General features: G+C 56.0%; 2 protein-coding genes across 3 annotated transcripts in view; one reads left to right on the forward strand and one right to left on the reverse strand.

Moving 5' to 3' along the window:
• MTREX (Mtr4 exosome RNA helicase) overlaps window positions 1-11,285 on the forward strand; it is a 49,680-nt gene extending 38,395 nt beyond the window's left edge. Inside the window, exons 23-27 of the mRNA XM_079785305.1 lie at window positions 2,386-2,491; window positions 5,412-5,468; window positions 6,681-6,843; window positions 9,597-9,701; window positions 11,145-11,285. Of these exons, the coding sequence (XP_079641431.1) occupies window positions 2,386-2,491; window positions 5,412-5,468; window positions 6,681-6,843; window positions 9,597-9,701; window positions 11,145-11,197 (484 nt within the window). The 3' untranslated portion in view covers window positions 11,198-11,285. The remainder of the gene's footprint in view (window positions 1-2,385; window positions 2,492-5,411; window positions 5,469-6,680; window positions 6,844-9,596; window positions 9,702-11,144) is intronic.
• Window positions 11,286-11,333: 48 nt separating this feature from the next.
• The window catches only part of PLPP1 (phospholipid phosphatase 1), a 39,530-nt gene continuing 35,784 nt past the window's right edge, over window positions 11,334-15,079 (reverse strand). For both annotated transcript variants that reach the window (XM_079785315.1, XM_079785316.1), the window contains exons 3-6: window positions 14,369-14,649; window positions 13,839-13,896; window positions 12,094-12,270; window positions 11,334-11,669 (exon numbers count right to left, since the gene is read on the reverse strand). In XM_079785315.1, coding sequence (XP_079641441.1) covers window positions 11,544-11,669; window positions 12,094-12,270; window positions 13,839-13,896; window positions 14,369-14,649 — 642 coding nt within the window. In that variant the 3' untranslated portion in view covers window positions 11,334-11,543. The remainder of the gene's footprint in view (window positions 11,670-12,093; window positions 12,271-13,838; window positions 13,897-14,368; window positions 14,650-15,079) is intronic.

Genomic DNA, 15,079 nt, shown 5'->3' on the forward strand with positions numbered 1-15,079 from the left:
TGCTCTGGCCACAGTCACGCCCGGTCGTCTCATGAGTCCACACGAGACCCTTTGAAACCGCCTTCTCTGTGCTTCTCGGGGCCTCAGGGACGAGGCCAGAGGACTCGGCCGTGGCTGCGGGGTCAGACATTGCTAGTAACGCTGCTCGTGTTGCTCCTGGGGAGGAGGTTCAGGTGTCTGCAGGAGCGGGTGGGCGCTGGCGGGTGGGACAGCCCTCGGCCACCGGCACAGGCCGCGGTGCAGACCCAGCCGGCTGTCATCACCGAGGAACGTCCTGCCAGACGTCCCAGTTAGAAGAGCCAGCAGTCCGGAATCTGAGGTGCACTCTTGATTTTTAAGTGTCCACACACCAATTCAGAGTTCTGTCCTAGTCACCATGTGAGCCAAATAAAACATTTCTTCCAATTACGTCTGCCCCACAGGCTCCTACCTTTCCCTCCACCTGTGATGCTGTCCAGCTTGCCTACTTCGTAGTTAAAGAACCAGGCACGATGGGCTAGTAATTCACCCAGGGTAACTCTAGAGCAGGCACTGCTACCAGCTCGCCTGCCAGCGTTAACGTCATCGAAATCATTCTTTGTCAGGTTACATAGGGTGTGATCAGGTAGACGTTACTCTCTGGTGTCTGCAGCTGTGGCTTGGTCTGGGAAGAATGGTGTTGATCTTATTTAAAATGGAAGGTTTCAATTTCCTTTCCCTGCTTCTCGCTCTGGTCTCTGTTTTGCGGACTAAATCCCAGCCACTAAGAGCAAAAACGGAGGCATCGACCCCTTTCCCTCTCCGTCTCCTCACACCCTCCCAGGCTGTCCTCAGCCTTCTGCGGGAGTCGGGCCCACATGAGCCCTCCTGTGTGTGTGTGTGTGCCCCCCCCCCCGCCTCTGCAGCCCGTCCTTCATCCTCTCTCTGTTCTTTCCAGAGCCACCCTCCTGTGTGTGTGTGTGTGTGTGTGTGCCCCCCCCCCGCCTCTGCAGCCCGTCCTTCATCCTCTCTCTGTTCTTTCCAGAGCCACCCTCCTGTGTGTGTGTGTGTGTGTGTGTGTGTGTGTGTGTATGTGTGCCCCCCCCCCCCCGCCTCTGCAGCCTGTCCTTCATCCTCTCTCTGTTCTTTCCAGAGCCACCCTCCTGTGTGTGTGTGTGTGTGTGTGTGTGTGCCCCCCCCCCCCGCCCCCGCCTCTGCAGCCCGTCCTTCATCCTCGGTGTTCTTTCCAGAGCCACCCTTCTGTGCCCCTCTGGGTAACAGTCTCTTGGGGTTTCTCTGTTGCTTTTAGAATAAACTCCCTAATTCAGTGTGTTCGTCCCCTTTGCTCTCCAGCCTGCCTGTGGCCATGTCTCTCACTCCATCTGTCGCTTAGCATGGCCTTTCTCGTGCTCCCCCTCACGTCCTTCTGAAACTTGCTCTAAGGCTCTCTAATCTGAGAACTTCAACATGGTTAGTGTAACCACCTGTATAAACGCTTAGGTCACTGTCCTGTGATTATCTTTCTTGTCTCCTCCTGCATTAAAGTAATCGTGCCCTATCAGGTTACCCTTAGGAATCCAAGTTTAGTTTTCTAACTATACACACACACACACACACACACACACACACTAGTGACCCTTTGTGGGAGACCCGGGACACCCCTCCCCCCTGCCCCGCTCCCTCCCCACACCATGGGACCACTCCGAGTCCCAAAGTCCCGCCCCGTGTGGCCGGCGCACTGCAAGACAGCCCTGAGTCCTGGAATGCCACCCCTATGCCCCGCCTCCAGGCCACGCGCAGCATGCACGAGGGACTGAGGAAACCCCGGCAGAAGCCGCGTGAAGTGGCTGCCAGCCCCACCCCTGCTGCCCTGCCCTTGCTGTGTGTGCCGCCATCTTGTGACGGTGTTACAGCGTGAGGGTCAATTTGCATATCACCTCTTTATTGGATACTAGAGGCCCGATGCACAAAATTCAATGTGCAGCCCCAGCTTCGTCCGGGCCGTTCGGTCGATTTGCATATTAGTTGTTATTATCATATATAATTTTATTGATTTTAGAGAGGAAGGGAGAGAGAGAAACAATTAAAGAGATGGTTGGACCCAGATAATAATTGGCTGGTGATGACTTCCTCCTGGTTACTGAGTGTTAAGTGATGGTTCTTTAACTCAGGGAATAAGTGCAGCTTGGTATTTGCTAGAATGGGGTCTTTGTCTGAAACGCCCGCTTTAAGTTTATTATTTGTATATTGGTAATAGAATGACCTGCCGTTTCCTTAAATGAGCCTTGGTCACTCCTCATTGATTACTCCTCATGGTCAAATAGCACATTCTGTTAAAGACTCCACGTAAGGGCATGTACACTCCATGTAAGGGCGTGTACGGGGGTGCCCGTCCTGATGCTTGCGCTTTTCTCTCCGCGGGCGCAGTGCCGACGAGCTCCTGCTCACCGAGATGATGTTCAACGGCCTGTTCAACGACCTGTCCGCGGAGCAGGCCACCGCCCTGCTGAGCTGCTTCGTGTTCCAAGAGAACGTGAGTCCCCCCCCCCCCCCCCGGCCTGTCACTTCGCTGCAGTGCTGCTACGTGCCGTTCAGTTACGAACGTGCTCCTTCCGTTTACATGTTGTGGGCGACGTGAGGTAGCAGTCAGCACAGCTTTACCACAGCACAGTGAGAACTAGATGGTAGATGCACACCATCAGGAAGGAGAGGGAACGGGGATTTCATTTTTGGGTGATCATTAATCAGATACCATTATCAGATAAATTGGTTCCATAACCTGATGCCTTGTTGAAGGTCTGGCCCAGAAGACAGCCCTAGAAAGAAAAAGACAGTGCGAGTAGAATTTGGCAACACGAGTGCAATGAGAGGGGCCATCTTGGGTTCTGTCCCCTCCCAGGTGGGGGTCGCTGGGAAGCCGCTCCCACTCCTGTGGGTGGGGTCGCTGGGTCGGGGGTGCAGGGCTGGCCCACGCCTCACCGCCGGGTCCGCATGGAGTTGTCCACGGGACCACCTGCACTTCACCCCAAAACCGATGTGACCTGTTTTATTTAAAAGGTCACGTGCATGTCTCACAGTCATTGCGTGTTTTAAGCTGTGTGTGGGGTGAAATGGACGGAGCAGACCTGCCTCTGAACAGCACTTTGTGCCGCTGCTGCTCTCGAGGCCCTTCGCTGCACGCTCAGCGTCACGGGAGGAGGTCGGTCAGACACGGCTCTCTCCGTCTGCCGGGGTCTGGGCCTGCTCCTCCCTCCGCGGCAGATCGGCCTCGGTGAGGCGGGGGAGGAGGCGGCACTCCCGGCTCCCGGTCACTGGAGGCCGCGCACAGCACAGGGCCTGCTCCCGGCACGCGCTGGGCCCGGCAGCGAGGTCACAGGAGGAGGCACGTCTTTGGAAGACACTGTCAGTTGTTCTTGGGTTCAGTTTCCGCTGGTTTCCAAGGTGATTGTGAAGCGTCTCAGGTTTTCGTGGAGCAGATGAGGCGGCAGTCGTGGAGGGTAGGCGAAGGGAGCCCTTCTCACTGGCCCACGCTGCGTGCTGTCCTCCCAGCGGCGTGTCCCCTCAGGAGGGGCTCAGCCCGCCGCGCCGAGGCCGTGGGCAGGACGGCTGCTCCGCTGGCTGAGCTTTGTTCTGGGAGCCACACGGGGGTGCAGGGCCCTCGGTTCTTGCGCTGGTGCCATTCAACATCAGGACGGAAAAGTGCACCAGCAGCCACAGCGCTTTGTCGCTGGGAAGAAAGGCGGATACGGGAAGACGCTCAGTGGTCTGCGTGGTACACTGACTTCCGTTAACTGTGTGTTTTCCACACCAGGCCCCACGTTTTCATACCATTTGAGGGAAGCACACAGCTTTGCAACAACTACTTATTAAGCACCCACTGTGTGCGAGCACAGCTCTGGGCTCTAGAGACACAGGGCACAATGCTTCCCTTCCTGGCACTCAGAGGCCAGAGGGGAGGCCCAGACACGGAGCGTGGACTGCGGACTGCAGGCTGTGTCCATGGGGAGGCCAGAGGGGAGGCGCTGACACGGAGCGCGGACTGCGGGCTGTGTCCATGGGGAGGCCAGAGGGGAGGCGCTGACACGGAGCGCGGACTGCGGGCTGTGTCCATGGGGAGGCCAGAGGGGAGGCGCTGACACGGAGCGCGGACTGCGGGCTGTGTCCATGGGGAGGCCAGAGGGGAGGCGCTGACACGGAGCGCGGACTGCGGGCTGTGTCCATGGGGAGGCCAGAGGGGAGGCGCTGACACGGAGCGCGGACTGCGGGCTGTGTCCATGGGGATGAGGGTCTTGGAGACAGTGGGGCTGAGGAGACAGAGATCTCGGGGGCGGGGTTGCTGTTTTAAGTGAGGGGATTAGAAGAGGCCTCAGGATCAGGGTGAACTTGGAATTGAGGGTTAAAGGAGAGATAGGGCCAGGGGCACACCTGGTGCAGAGCGTTGGTGAACCTCCTTAGTTACTCACGTGAGGAGCCCTGCCTTCCGCTTACAGCGCCCGAGGAGGACACCTCTGGGACCCGCTCACCTCGAGCGGACATCATCTCACAGACGCTGAGCGGTCCTGCGCTCCCTGTTAGAGGAGAACCTGAGGTCACGCATCATGGTGTTTGTTTTAACAGGTGTGACACAGACCTGGGCCACGGCTCATTAGACACACACGATGCACATGAAAACCAAGGCCTTGTGAATACTGGCGCTTAAAGACATATCTATTGTAACTAACCTACAATTGTTTTGTTAAAAATTGACCTGTAATTATTTTAAGTCCTGTCGCACACGTGCATACATGCCATTCTTATAATAATTTTGGTTTTGCATAGTAAGTCTGTCTTTGTCAAAGTGTGTTCACAGATCATGTGTAGATTCTAATCACAGGCCTGTAGGTCTTCAGGGCCTGGCCTTTTTCTCTTGGACGGGCTAAGCGACCACACCGAATGAGCGGCTCGTCCGAGTGCATGTGGTGGTTAGTAACAGGCCTGAAGCGCCTGCTTTTCCTGCTTGTCACTAGTGGGAAGGCAACAGTAAGAACACAGACGCAGAATAAAACCTGAACTAGTACTTTGTTAGAGAGCTAGAAATACTGTGGCAACATGAAAATTGAGGGCATGCTTTTAATGTTGTTTGTCCCAAATTTTCAGTTTCCACAGATAAAGAGTTGCCTGGAAGCCAAAACTGCTTCAAAACCAAACTGCGATAAGGCCGCCCCGCTAATTTGGGTGTGACTGAACTGTGTGCTCTCGTTCCGTCCGGGCACAGGGGGCTCTGGAGCGCTCTGCGCCTCCGCAGCGGCGGGTCCTCTGCAGTAGGGCAGGGGAGGGGGAGCGGGAGGGGGCATTTTGGCTTTCCGAACCTGCGTTGATTAGGAAGTGAATGCTGAGGCCCCGGTCCGCAGTGACGGGACGTCAGAGCGTGTTCGGTGGGTGTGGTTTCACAGCTGACCCTCCTTTCTTCCCAGTCCAGTGAGATGCCCAGACTGACGGAGCAGTTGGCGGGGCCACTTCGCCAGATGCAGGTAGGACTCCTTGAACTGCCCACTTTCGAGCAGTGGGTGTAAAATAGCCGCCTTTGACGGCCAAGAGCGCATGCCATTCAATAGAGAGCTTCCTCTGGGTTAAAGATGGCACGTGATGTTAGTCTCGCCATTCAGTGCTATTTGTGGTTTTTACTTTAATAGTTAAACAGTCTTTTCCACTAGTCAGTCGTCACTAGTGAGTGACCAGTGTAATCAATTGCCCAGGGGCTGTGAGTGCAGATTCACGGCCACCCTGCAGAGGGCGACACCAGCAGTTCCACATCTGTCTCGTTTCCTCGAGGTGAAGAACGCCATGGGATGGACTAGGGTTTAGTTAGCATTATCTTTTGGTTTACTTTTCCATTCTAGTTTACAACAAAGTTTTAAAGTCTGTTTTATCCTAAGAAATTATCTCTGGCTTCTCGAAGTCACAATAACTTACAGTAATGAATTTGTGTCTTACTGCTTTCTTAGGAAGAATTGGTTTTTGTCTGCCTTTCCGTGTCACAGAAAGATAGGGCAGGGTGAACTGTGAGACGCTGCAGGGCGGAGGAGAGTGGTCAGAGGAAAGGGCCTGGTGGAGCCGGCAGCACCCCCACTGCCCCTCCCGGAGCCCAGACGTTCTGTAGTTGCAGGTGCTTTCCACCTTTAATTACCAAGGATGAAATAGGGAGTCTAAAGTTCTCATTGTGGGCAAAGAACATCTTCAGATTTACATTTTCTGAAGCTTTATTGGGGGGAAAAGCATTTTGCCATATGATTGGTATTTCTCTAAATCTGTTTTATTACTGTTTTTGTTTCGTTAATGAAACAATTAGAGATTAGTTAAGTGCTGTTCTTGTATAATTTTCATGAATAGTTTCTGGGGTTTTTTTGTGTGTGTGTGTTTTTTTTTTTAATTTTTATAAGAATTTGTTTGAGCACACTGATGATGTACTGGTATATTGGGGAGCAAAATCTCAAATGTTCCAGCAGTTGCTGTTTTTTGGTGAAAATCATGATCTTGATATATTACTTCAATGTAATGGGAAAACGTTGCTGTCTGTTCACTTAACAATGGAAAAGGCACTGTGGCTGCTTAGCAGCAGCATCTCCAACGTGTAGGCACATGGCGAGGTCAGGACAGGGACCTGGTGGAATACTGGCGTTGGAAGTGAAGAAGTGGTGTGGGAGATCACAGGTAAATTTTAAGTGTATCTTTTATCTTCAAAGGAATGTGCTAAACGAATTGCAAAAGTTTCAGCAGAAGCCAAATTGGAAATTGATGAGGAAACGTACCTGAGCTCCTTCAAGCCTCACTTAATGGATGTAGTGCACACCTGGGCAGCGGGGGCAACGTTTGCCCACATCTGCAAAATGACAGACGTCTTTGAAGGTACGGCTCAGGCTCCTCACACACTTCTCTCTGATGTGGGAGACACGGGCTCAGGGTGGCCTCGTTGGCTTGTTTTTAATAAGAGGAAGTTATTTAGAAAGACAGACGTGGAAGTGAGCGGTATGGGCTCAGGAGACAAGTTACACAGGCAGAGAAGGGGCCTTGGCCTGAGGGGAGAGCAGGGTAAAGGTAACGCACGGGGGTCATAGGTCAATGCAGCCGGTCCTGAGGGCAGCTGGGGCGCACTGGTCTGGTTTGGCTGGTTTTCTGGGCCTGGAGCTGAAATACAACTGAGGCCTCGATGTAGTTGTATTTGATGCCGGTGAGAACCTCATTGTCCTGGGAGCTTAATGCTTAGGGGCTATTCTCCGCCCTCTTGTTCGTTCCCCCTCTGAGGAGGTCTATCCCACGTGACTAGCAACATGCCAGGGTGACATTGTTTTAATGAAACATCAAGTTTTGGTGATAAAGTGGCATCTTGTGCCGATGTAGGAAGAAAGGACCCTGCACAAACCCTGTTGTGTAACAGGCACAGTCCCTCGTTGTAGGTGCTTAGGAAACCGTTCTAATAGTGTGCAATCTGCCCAAGTCTCTGCCATCGTGATGAACAGGCCATCCTGGTAAGGCAAGTCCGTGCACTCGGGCGGTCCCTCAGCCCAGACTGCGCCCTCTCGCAGTCCGGGAGCCCTCGCTCCTTACCGCCCCCCCTGCTCCTTACCACTCGGCTCGCTGCTCCTTAGTGCTACCACGGAGGTGAGAGAGGCAGCCGTGAGCCTGGCTTCTGGCTGGGTGGCACTCGCACTGACCACCAGGGGGCAGCTCCTGCATTGAGCGTCTGCCCCCTGGTGGTCAGTGCGTGCCATAGTGACCGGTCATTCTGCCATTGGGTCGATTTGTATATTCGCCTTTTATTATATAGGAAGTCCGACACAGTGACATAGCAATCGTGTCTCCTAAAGGAGAAGAGGCATTATTTGTTTTAAGAAAAATTCTGGGCAACGGCTGTAAAATGGGTCTGTTCTTTGTATGTAAATGGAAAAGTTCTCACAGTCCAGAAGACACACCTGGACCTGCTGAGGCTGAGGACAGAGTGGCCCCCTGTGAGCAGCCTTCCCGCCCCCTGCACTTCCTGGAGCCATTTCCCCATCACAACTTGCTTGAGAAATCTAAGTCTGAAATTTGGTCTAATATCGGTACAGTTTTCTTTTTTTCTGGTCTGGGTACCACTATATCAACTCAAATTTTTCTAAACTGGAGTAGACTATCTATTAACCCTTAAAAACAAAATGGCTAATTAAACAGAAAAAAAGAAAAGCTGAAAACCTTGATTTACTTAGGATAGTATTTCCTTTTTTGAACATCCTGTCCCCCCTTTACCATGCTGTTACTAGTTCTTCCATTGCAGGCTAGCCTTCGCGCCTCGTCTGTGATCGCACGTCTTTATGTGATTGGAAAAACACAGTGATCCGAGCACTCGCCATAGCGCAGCGCGCCTGGGAGCTTGTTCATGTGCTGTGCTCAGACCACATTTATTTGTTTCTAATTAGAGTCCTGATTTTCTTTTTATGCTAAAAGAAACGATTTTGATCATTTCAAGAAGTAGTTGTCAGTGTTTTTTAGGCATTAGCGGGGCTAGTTAACATCGTAATGATGAACCACGTGTTTGAGGGATGTCTGTGTGCTGGGGTTCATTGGAGGAATTTTGAAGACTTCCTATAAATAATGTTTCTTCTTGGTATCACCCTGAGAAAACGGATTGGCTGTAGTCGTTTCGTACTCCAGCGAAGGAGATGTGAGCAGCACTTTAGAAAGTGTTTGTGGAGGCTAACGCCTGTGGTTTGCCGCTGACCCATGGAGCGGGTCCATTGCAGCCGCCGGGGCAGCGCCCGCCACTGTCCATTTCTGTCTGAAAGCCGCTACTGCACCCACCGGGCACGGAGGACTCGCCCGGCACTGGCAAGTGCCCTCGGGTCATTACTTGAAACTGCTGCCCCCACCCCGCCCCCGTGTTTGCACACCCGCCCACCACTCTCTCCTCAGAGGCCTTTCATCCGGCGTGGTTCCCGAGGCCGGGGTGGCCGAGTCACGAGGGACTTTCCACTGGACTTGTTGACAGAAATACTTCGCTAAAAATAACAGTGGTTTTTATTAGTATTATCATCTGTGTTTAAATCGGGCACAGTTGGTACTAAATGCCTTAGGATGACACCTGGCACTCACTCACTTGTTTGATGAATTACTGAGCCCAGTGTGAGCAGCAGAGCCTCCCCCACAAAGGGTCGGTCGGCCCGCGCCAATGCTTGAGGAACGCACATTCGAAATGCTGACCTCGGTCAGACCGTTAGAATCGCGGGTAGGAGCCAGGGCATGCCCTGTGGGCGGCACTCGGGGTGCCGGGAAGCTGGAGGGGGGGTGCTGCTGGGGAAGTGTGTGCCTTTCCATCCTCGGCGAGAAGGGTGGTTTGTTCCAGAATGGCTGCCCTTCACACACGTGCGCCCACGTCCGTCACCAGGTGAACACGTACGTGTGGCCCATCACCCACCAGGACGGTGTCAGCTAGAGGATGCGCTGCTGAGAATGCTGCAATGGGAGGGACTTGGGGCCCCATTGAGGTTGTAAGGGATGACCCAGGCACCACGGGACAGCCTGGCACAGGCGTGTCCTGCCATCCGGGCCCCACGCCCTCCGCCTGGCCTCCTCCCTGGCCGGCCGTGGCTGCCTCCCCCTGACGAGCATGTCCCCTTTCTGTCCAGGCAGCATCATCCGCTGCATGCGGCGCCTGGAGGAGCTGCTGCGGCAGATGTGTCAGGCGGCGAAAGCCATCGGGAACACTGAGCTGGAGAACAAGTTCGCCGAAGGTCAGTGCCCCTTGGTGTCTGCTCTCCCCCAGCACCTGCCCCCCACTGTCCCCTGGGTGGCCACAAGCGCCCTCTAGTGGCGGTTAAGTAAAGCTTCAGTGTCTTTAGGATGATGGATGTTTATGGGCACCTCCCGTGCCGCTAGGGACAGGGCAGTGGATGGACCCGGCCTGCGTGGAGCTCCTGTCCCGGCGCCGGAGACAGACAACAAGGCAGCCCTCCCTCCACAGAGCAAAGCAGGAGACAGGACGGACGGGGTGGGGTGGACAACATGGCCCAGGCGCCCCCTCAGGCAGCCGTTAGGCCCTTCCACGTGCTTGGTGCACGTGAGTACCGGCAAGAGGCCGTGTGCTGGAGCCGAGTGGGCGAGGGAGGGGCGGTGGCGGGGGAAATGAGCGTGTGGCCCGCCCGCGCCTCCCTCGAGATGACCGCAGGTTTTGCCGTCACGAGTGCCGGGCAGACGGGTTCCCCCAGGCCGTTGTGCTGTTGCTTTGCAGGCCGTCTGTAGAGCAGACGGAGGAAGGAAGCGGGGAGTCCAGCTCCAGCAGGACGGCTAGAGCCAGGGGGTGGCCGGGGACCAGGCTTGTAGGTGGGCTCACAGGGTCCGAGAGCAAAGATCCAGGCCCCCCGCGACCTCTGCTGCCACCTGTGTCCAGACACGGCCTTGGCCCTGCACTGTGCGCCCGAGGGACCTGGTCCCTCCGGTCCAAGTCTAATTGTAGGGACTTGGTCCAAGTGCACTGGTCTTTGTCCTGCCTCAGAGAGAACCTCACGTGGCCATTGGAAACAGCCTTCAGGTTGGAAATGCATGCTTCTGGGTCATCTAACTTCTTTTGACAGTTTAGTCCTTCCCCAAATAAGGTTTCTGGGATATTTTTAGATACCCCCCCACCCCATTCCCACATACACACACCCACACAGCACACTGGGGTACAGGAGAGTCACACATGAACACACATGGGGTACAGGAGAGTCACACACGAACACACACGGGGGTACAGGAGAGTCACACACGAACACACACGGGGGTACAGGAGAGTCACACACGAACACACACGGGGGTACAGGAGAGTCACACACGAACACACACGGGGGTACAGGAGAGTCACACACGAACACACACGGGGGTACAGGAGAGTCACACACGAACACACACGGGGGTACAGGAGAGTCACACACACACACGAACACACTGGGTACAGGAGAGTCACACACGAACACACACTGGGGTACAGGAGAGTCACACACACACACACGAACACACACGGGGGTACAGGAGAGCCGAGGCATCAGACCGGGGTGTGGTTTCCAGGTTGCCCCTCAGCTGGCTGTGAACTCGCCAGGTCTCATTCAGACCAGCAGGGTCGGGTGCTGTCTCTACAACAGGACGGGGGTGACATTCTCTATGGTCTAAAGGTTAACCTGAGCCGTATTTCCTCTCAGGCATCACCAAGATCAAGAGGGACATTGTGTTTGCTGCCAGCCTCTACCTGTAGGAGCCACGGGGACGGGGGGGCTGGTCTGCCTCCCGTCGGACTACAGAGGACCACGTGCTCACGAGCAGCACTTGGCTCGCCCTCCCACGACAGCTGTCCTCAGACATTGGTCATATTTGAACCCAGCACCATCAGACATGTGTACATAAGCATTGCATTTTTAATAAAAATGTACAGGTGAGGCATTGTTGAGTGAAAGGCTGACATTTCTTCGTGGACTTGGAGCTATTAGCCAGCCGCCGTGGGAGGGAGCTATGTACACAGGGAGAGTGAGCGTCGGGAATAGCAGCAGAGTCGCTCGGGCTGTGCACACCACAGGAGAGGCCTTCCCCCGCGCCCGCCGCCCTCAAGGCTGGTGATTGTTCCGGAAGTGATTCTCCCCCGTGGCCGTCTCATGCAGGTTCGTGTGAGAAGCCTCCTCTCTTTCCTTAAAAGAATTTCTCTCCTTGAAGAAATCTGATACGTACACCACCTACAGGGAACAGATATACTCCGAGTGAGTTTAAAAGCCGTAAGCACCGTTTCAGTAAGCAGTGTGCAAAACTGAGCAGGACACGCGGTATGAGCAAGACTGAGCGCACAGCTCTCGGCGGCTCACAGCAATGTCCAAGGGATGCGCCACGCTGAGATGCGTCTTACGTTTTGGGCAAACAGCCTCACTGCTGGCCCCTGCTGCTCTTCATGTGATTGGCGTGCTGTCCAATTCATCACCAACAAGACAGCCGTCATCAGAGCCTTTCACATGCAGAACACGGGCACCCGTGTCAGATCATCTGTGTCCACCCTGACGTGACTGGGCAGCCCTGCGCTCTGCCCCCGCGGTCTCCTCACAGGACGCCTCCACTCAATTGCCCACGTGCCATCGCCACACGGACGTGCCGCGGCCCGGTACTCACCACCAGCACTGCGACCAGCGCCCCCTGGATGAGCCCCGTCAGCACGTCGCTCCAGTGGTGCTTGTAATCGGACACGCGAGAAAGGCCCACGTAGATGGACGTGGCCACGAGGCCAAACTGCAGCGTGGGCCGCAGGAGCCGCGCCCAGTCCGCCCGCATCCTGGCCTGCAGGTAGAGCTGACAGAGGAGAGCCGGTCAGCTGCGGCCGAACGACGTCACGTCAGGCGTCCCCTCCCCTCTGCAGGGCTGGTGTGCGACTCGTGACCCACAGGCATTCCATCCGTCATGGAATAACCGACACTGTTTAGTCCATGTGGAATGAGGCTCCAGGCAAGCGTCCTGAATTCATCCTTTTAAGCAGAACAAAAACCACTGCCCAGGAGCTTGTGCTTAGGACCCGTGCCTCCGCAGGCAGGCCACCGCTCCCGTGCCCAGGGCAGGGGCGCCTTGTGGATAGGGTTGCAGCCCCGCAGTCTGCTGGGGGCTCACGCCAAGGCCAGCACTGCCGACAGCCCCTCTTGGGCGGAGCCGCCCCGGGCCAGGCCCCTGCCAGCCTGTCCGGACGAAGCTTAATGCTCAATGCCCTCGGCTCGCTCGCAGGGCAGCGAGACTCCCGTCGGCGGCCAGGTAAGTGCAATCACTGCCTAAGCGAGGCCGCTGTAGCCCTGCCCTTGCCCCACAGGGTTCCCTGCGCCCCTTCCAGCTCTGACCTTTCCCACTGAGCCTGAGCGGCTCCTCTGGCCGCCTGCCTGACCGCGCAGCCTCAGGACCCTGACAGGAGAAATTTGGGTGGTTTCCTAGGAGCCTCTTGGCAAATGTGGGCTCATTAAAAAACGTTTTTGGTCTCATTTCTATCCAGTGAGGACATAAAAACTCAATAGAAAACTGTCTGTGGCTGTGCTTATTCAGAAGAGACACAGCCACGCCCAGCTGTGGGCTGTCCACAGCCCCCTCCCCGCAACTGGAAGGAAGGGAGAGGGCAGTGACCTCTCGGGCGGGCGGGCACTCCTCGGTGCCTGGGCGGGGCAGGCCCAGGGGTTGCAGTGAGGGTTTAAGAGGGAAGCAGAGGGATTAACACGGGTTCCCCTGCAAGCTCGGCGCCGAGTATGGATGCGGGGAATCCCCGCTCCCTGCCAGACCAGAAGGGCTGCGCTAGCTTAGACCTGCTGGCCGGCCCTGCCCACCTGTCCTGAGAGAGGAGGTGTGTTTTAAAGGACACCTGAGCCTCGCACTGGAGCCGCCCCCTCTGTACAGGAAGGGACGTGGGCTTCCCGGAGACACACAGGCAAACACGTCACGTACTCCACTAGCCTTTCCCAGCCCTCCCTCCCTCCCCCCGTCTCCTCTGCGAAAGGGGCGGACAGACCAAGGCCACAGGAGCGAGGAGGGAGGGGGCAGTCGCAAAGCCTGTCCATCCCCGTCTCTGGTAGGAGAACCCGACCAGTCCGTGTCCAAGCCAGAACTCCAAGCAAATCAAACCCCCCCCAGACGGCGCGTGGCCATCAGAGGCAGGAACCGTTGGAGAAGAGCCAGCCTTCGGGTCCACCTGGGCACGAGGGGCAGTGCTCGCAGCAGCCGTCCCTGCATGGAGCTCACGGCCCAGCAGGGGCAGGTGACAGACGTCAGCTGATGCGAGCGAGCGCAGGGTGGCCCACGGGAGAGGCACACGCACACACCACGCACCAGGTGAGCGCGTGGGCTGCACGGAGCGAGCCCTGACCCTTGTCACGCAGGCACATACTCACCGCCAGGAACAGCATGCAGTACATGGAGAAGGAGGAGTGGCCCGAGTAGAAGGACAGCCTGGAAGAGAGGAGACATGCTCATTCTCTCCCGGAGGCCCCGGCCCACGGCGCCCTCTTCCCCTTTAGAACCAGAAGCGGGAGGCAGGACAGGGCAGCGTGGGGGCGGCTGTGGTGAAACTCAGGACGCCAAGTCCCGGAGCCCAGGGCCTGCCGGCGTCACAGACACGGACCACGGCTCCCCAGGCTGTCTAGGGCTGCTTTCCCCGCGGCAGCCTGGAGGTGGACGTGTCAGACACACCGTTGGGCCCGCAGAGCCTACAGCACGGGCTGGAGACAGCTGCTCGTCCTGGACTGCCGGTGACCCACAAGGTCTGTGGTCCATCAGGACGCGACGGAGGCAAAAGCTGCACCACGTGCCTTTAAGTCGAGGACGAGGACGGGCGCAGCGGAGAGAGCCGGCTCTCAGCTCGGTGCCGGCCGCTGGCACCCACTCCGAGCCGCCGTCACGCAGCACTAACAGGGACACGCACCTGCCCTCCTTCACTTTCTGCGCGTTCCCTCGGCAGACGTAGTTTTCAATGTAACCGTTGCTGCAGTTGATTTTTGACCAGTCTGGGTCGCAGACGTCCAGGAAGTGCGGCCGCAGCCTGCCGATGGAGTACTTGGCGATGTCGGTCAGGGACTGGCTGGCCGCCGCGCCGAACAGGAACGTGCCCACAGCCTTGTAAATGGTGGCTACGTAGTTATTCCGAACGAAGGAATTGGAGTGCAAGAGGTTACAGTAAACACACAGGGCTTCTCCAAGAACCATCTGAAAAAGAAACAAAAATGTTAGAGCAGCAAACTGGCACTTTAAACAAAACTAAAAATAGAAAAGAAAATGGCAAATCACAATGAAATCATTTTAAAAACAGCCTTTCCCCCTTTACGAATGCAGAGTCCACTTAGGCTAGCTGAGCACAAAGGGTGTCGATCCGTTGTGGAGCCGCTTCCAAGGCAATGGCCAGCCAGCACCGTGGCCGCCCGCCGGCCGCCTCGCCTCTGTCTTGTGCTGGAAGAAGCAGACAGTGATGTGGACAACAGTCCGTCCACAGAACACAGCTTCCCCAACTGGACTAGCCCTACGGAAGGCCACATCTCCCTCCGTCCCAGACACTCCGTCCATCTAACAGCCAGCATGTTAAAAGGGGAGAGAAAACGGTGGAAGAGAATTTCAAGGAGCAAAACATGGAAAATACAAG

Source organism: Cnephaeus nilssonii (assembly GCF_951640355.1).
Source record: "Cnephaeus nilssonii genome assembly, chromosome: 2".
Classification (NCBI taxonomy): domain Eukaryota; kingdom Metazoa; phylum Chordata; class Mammalia; order Chiroptera; family Vespertilionidae; genus Cnephaeus; species Cnephaeus nilssonii.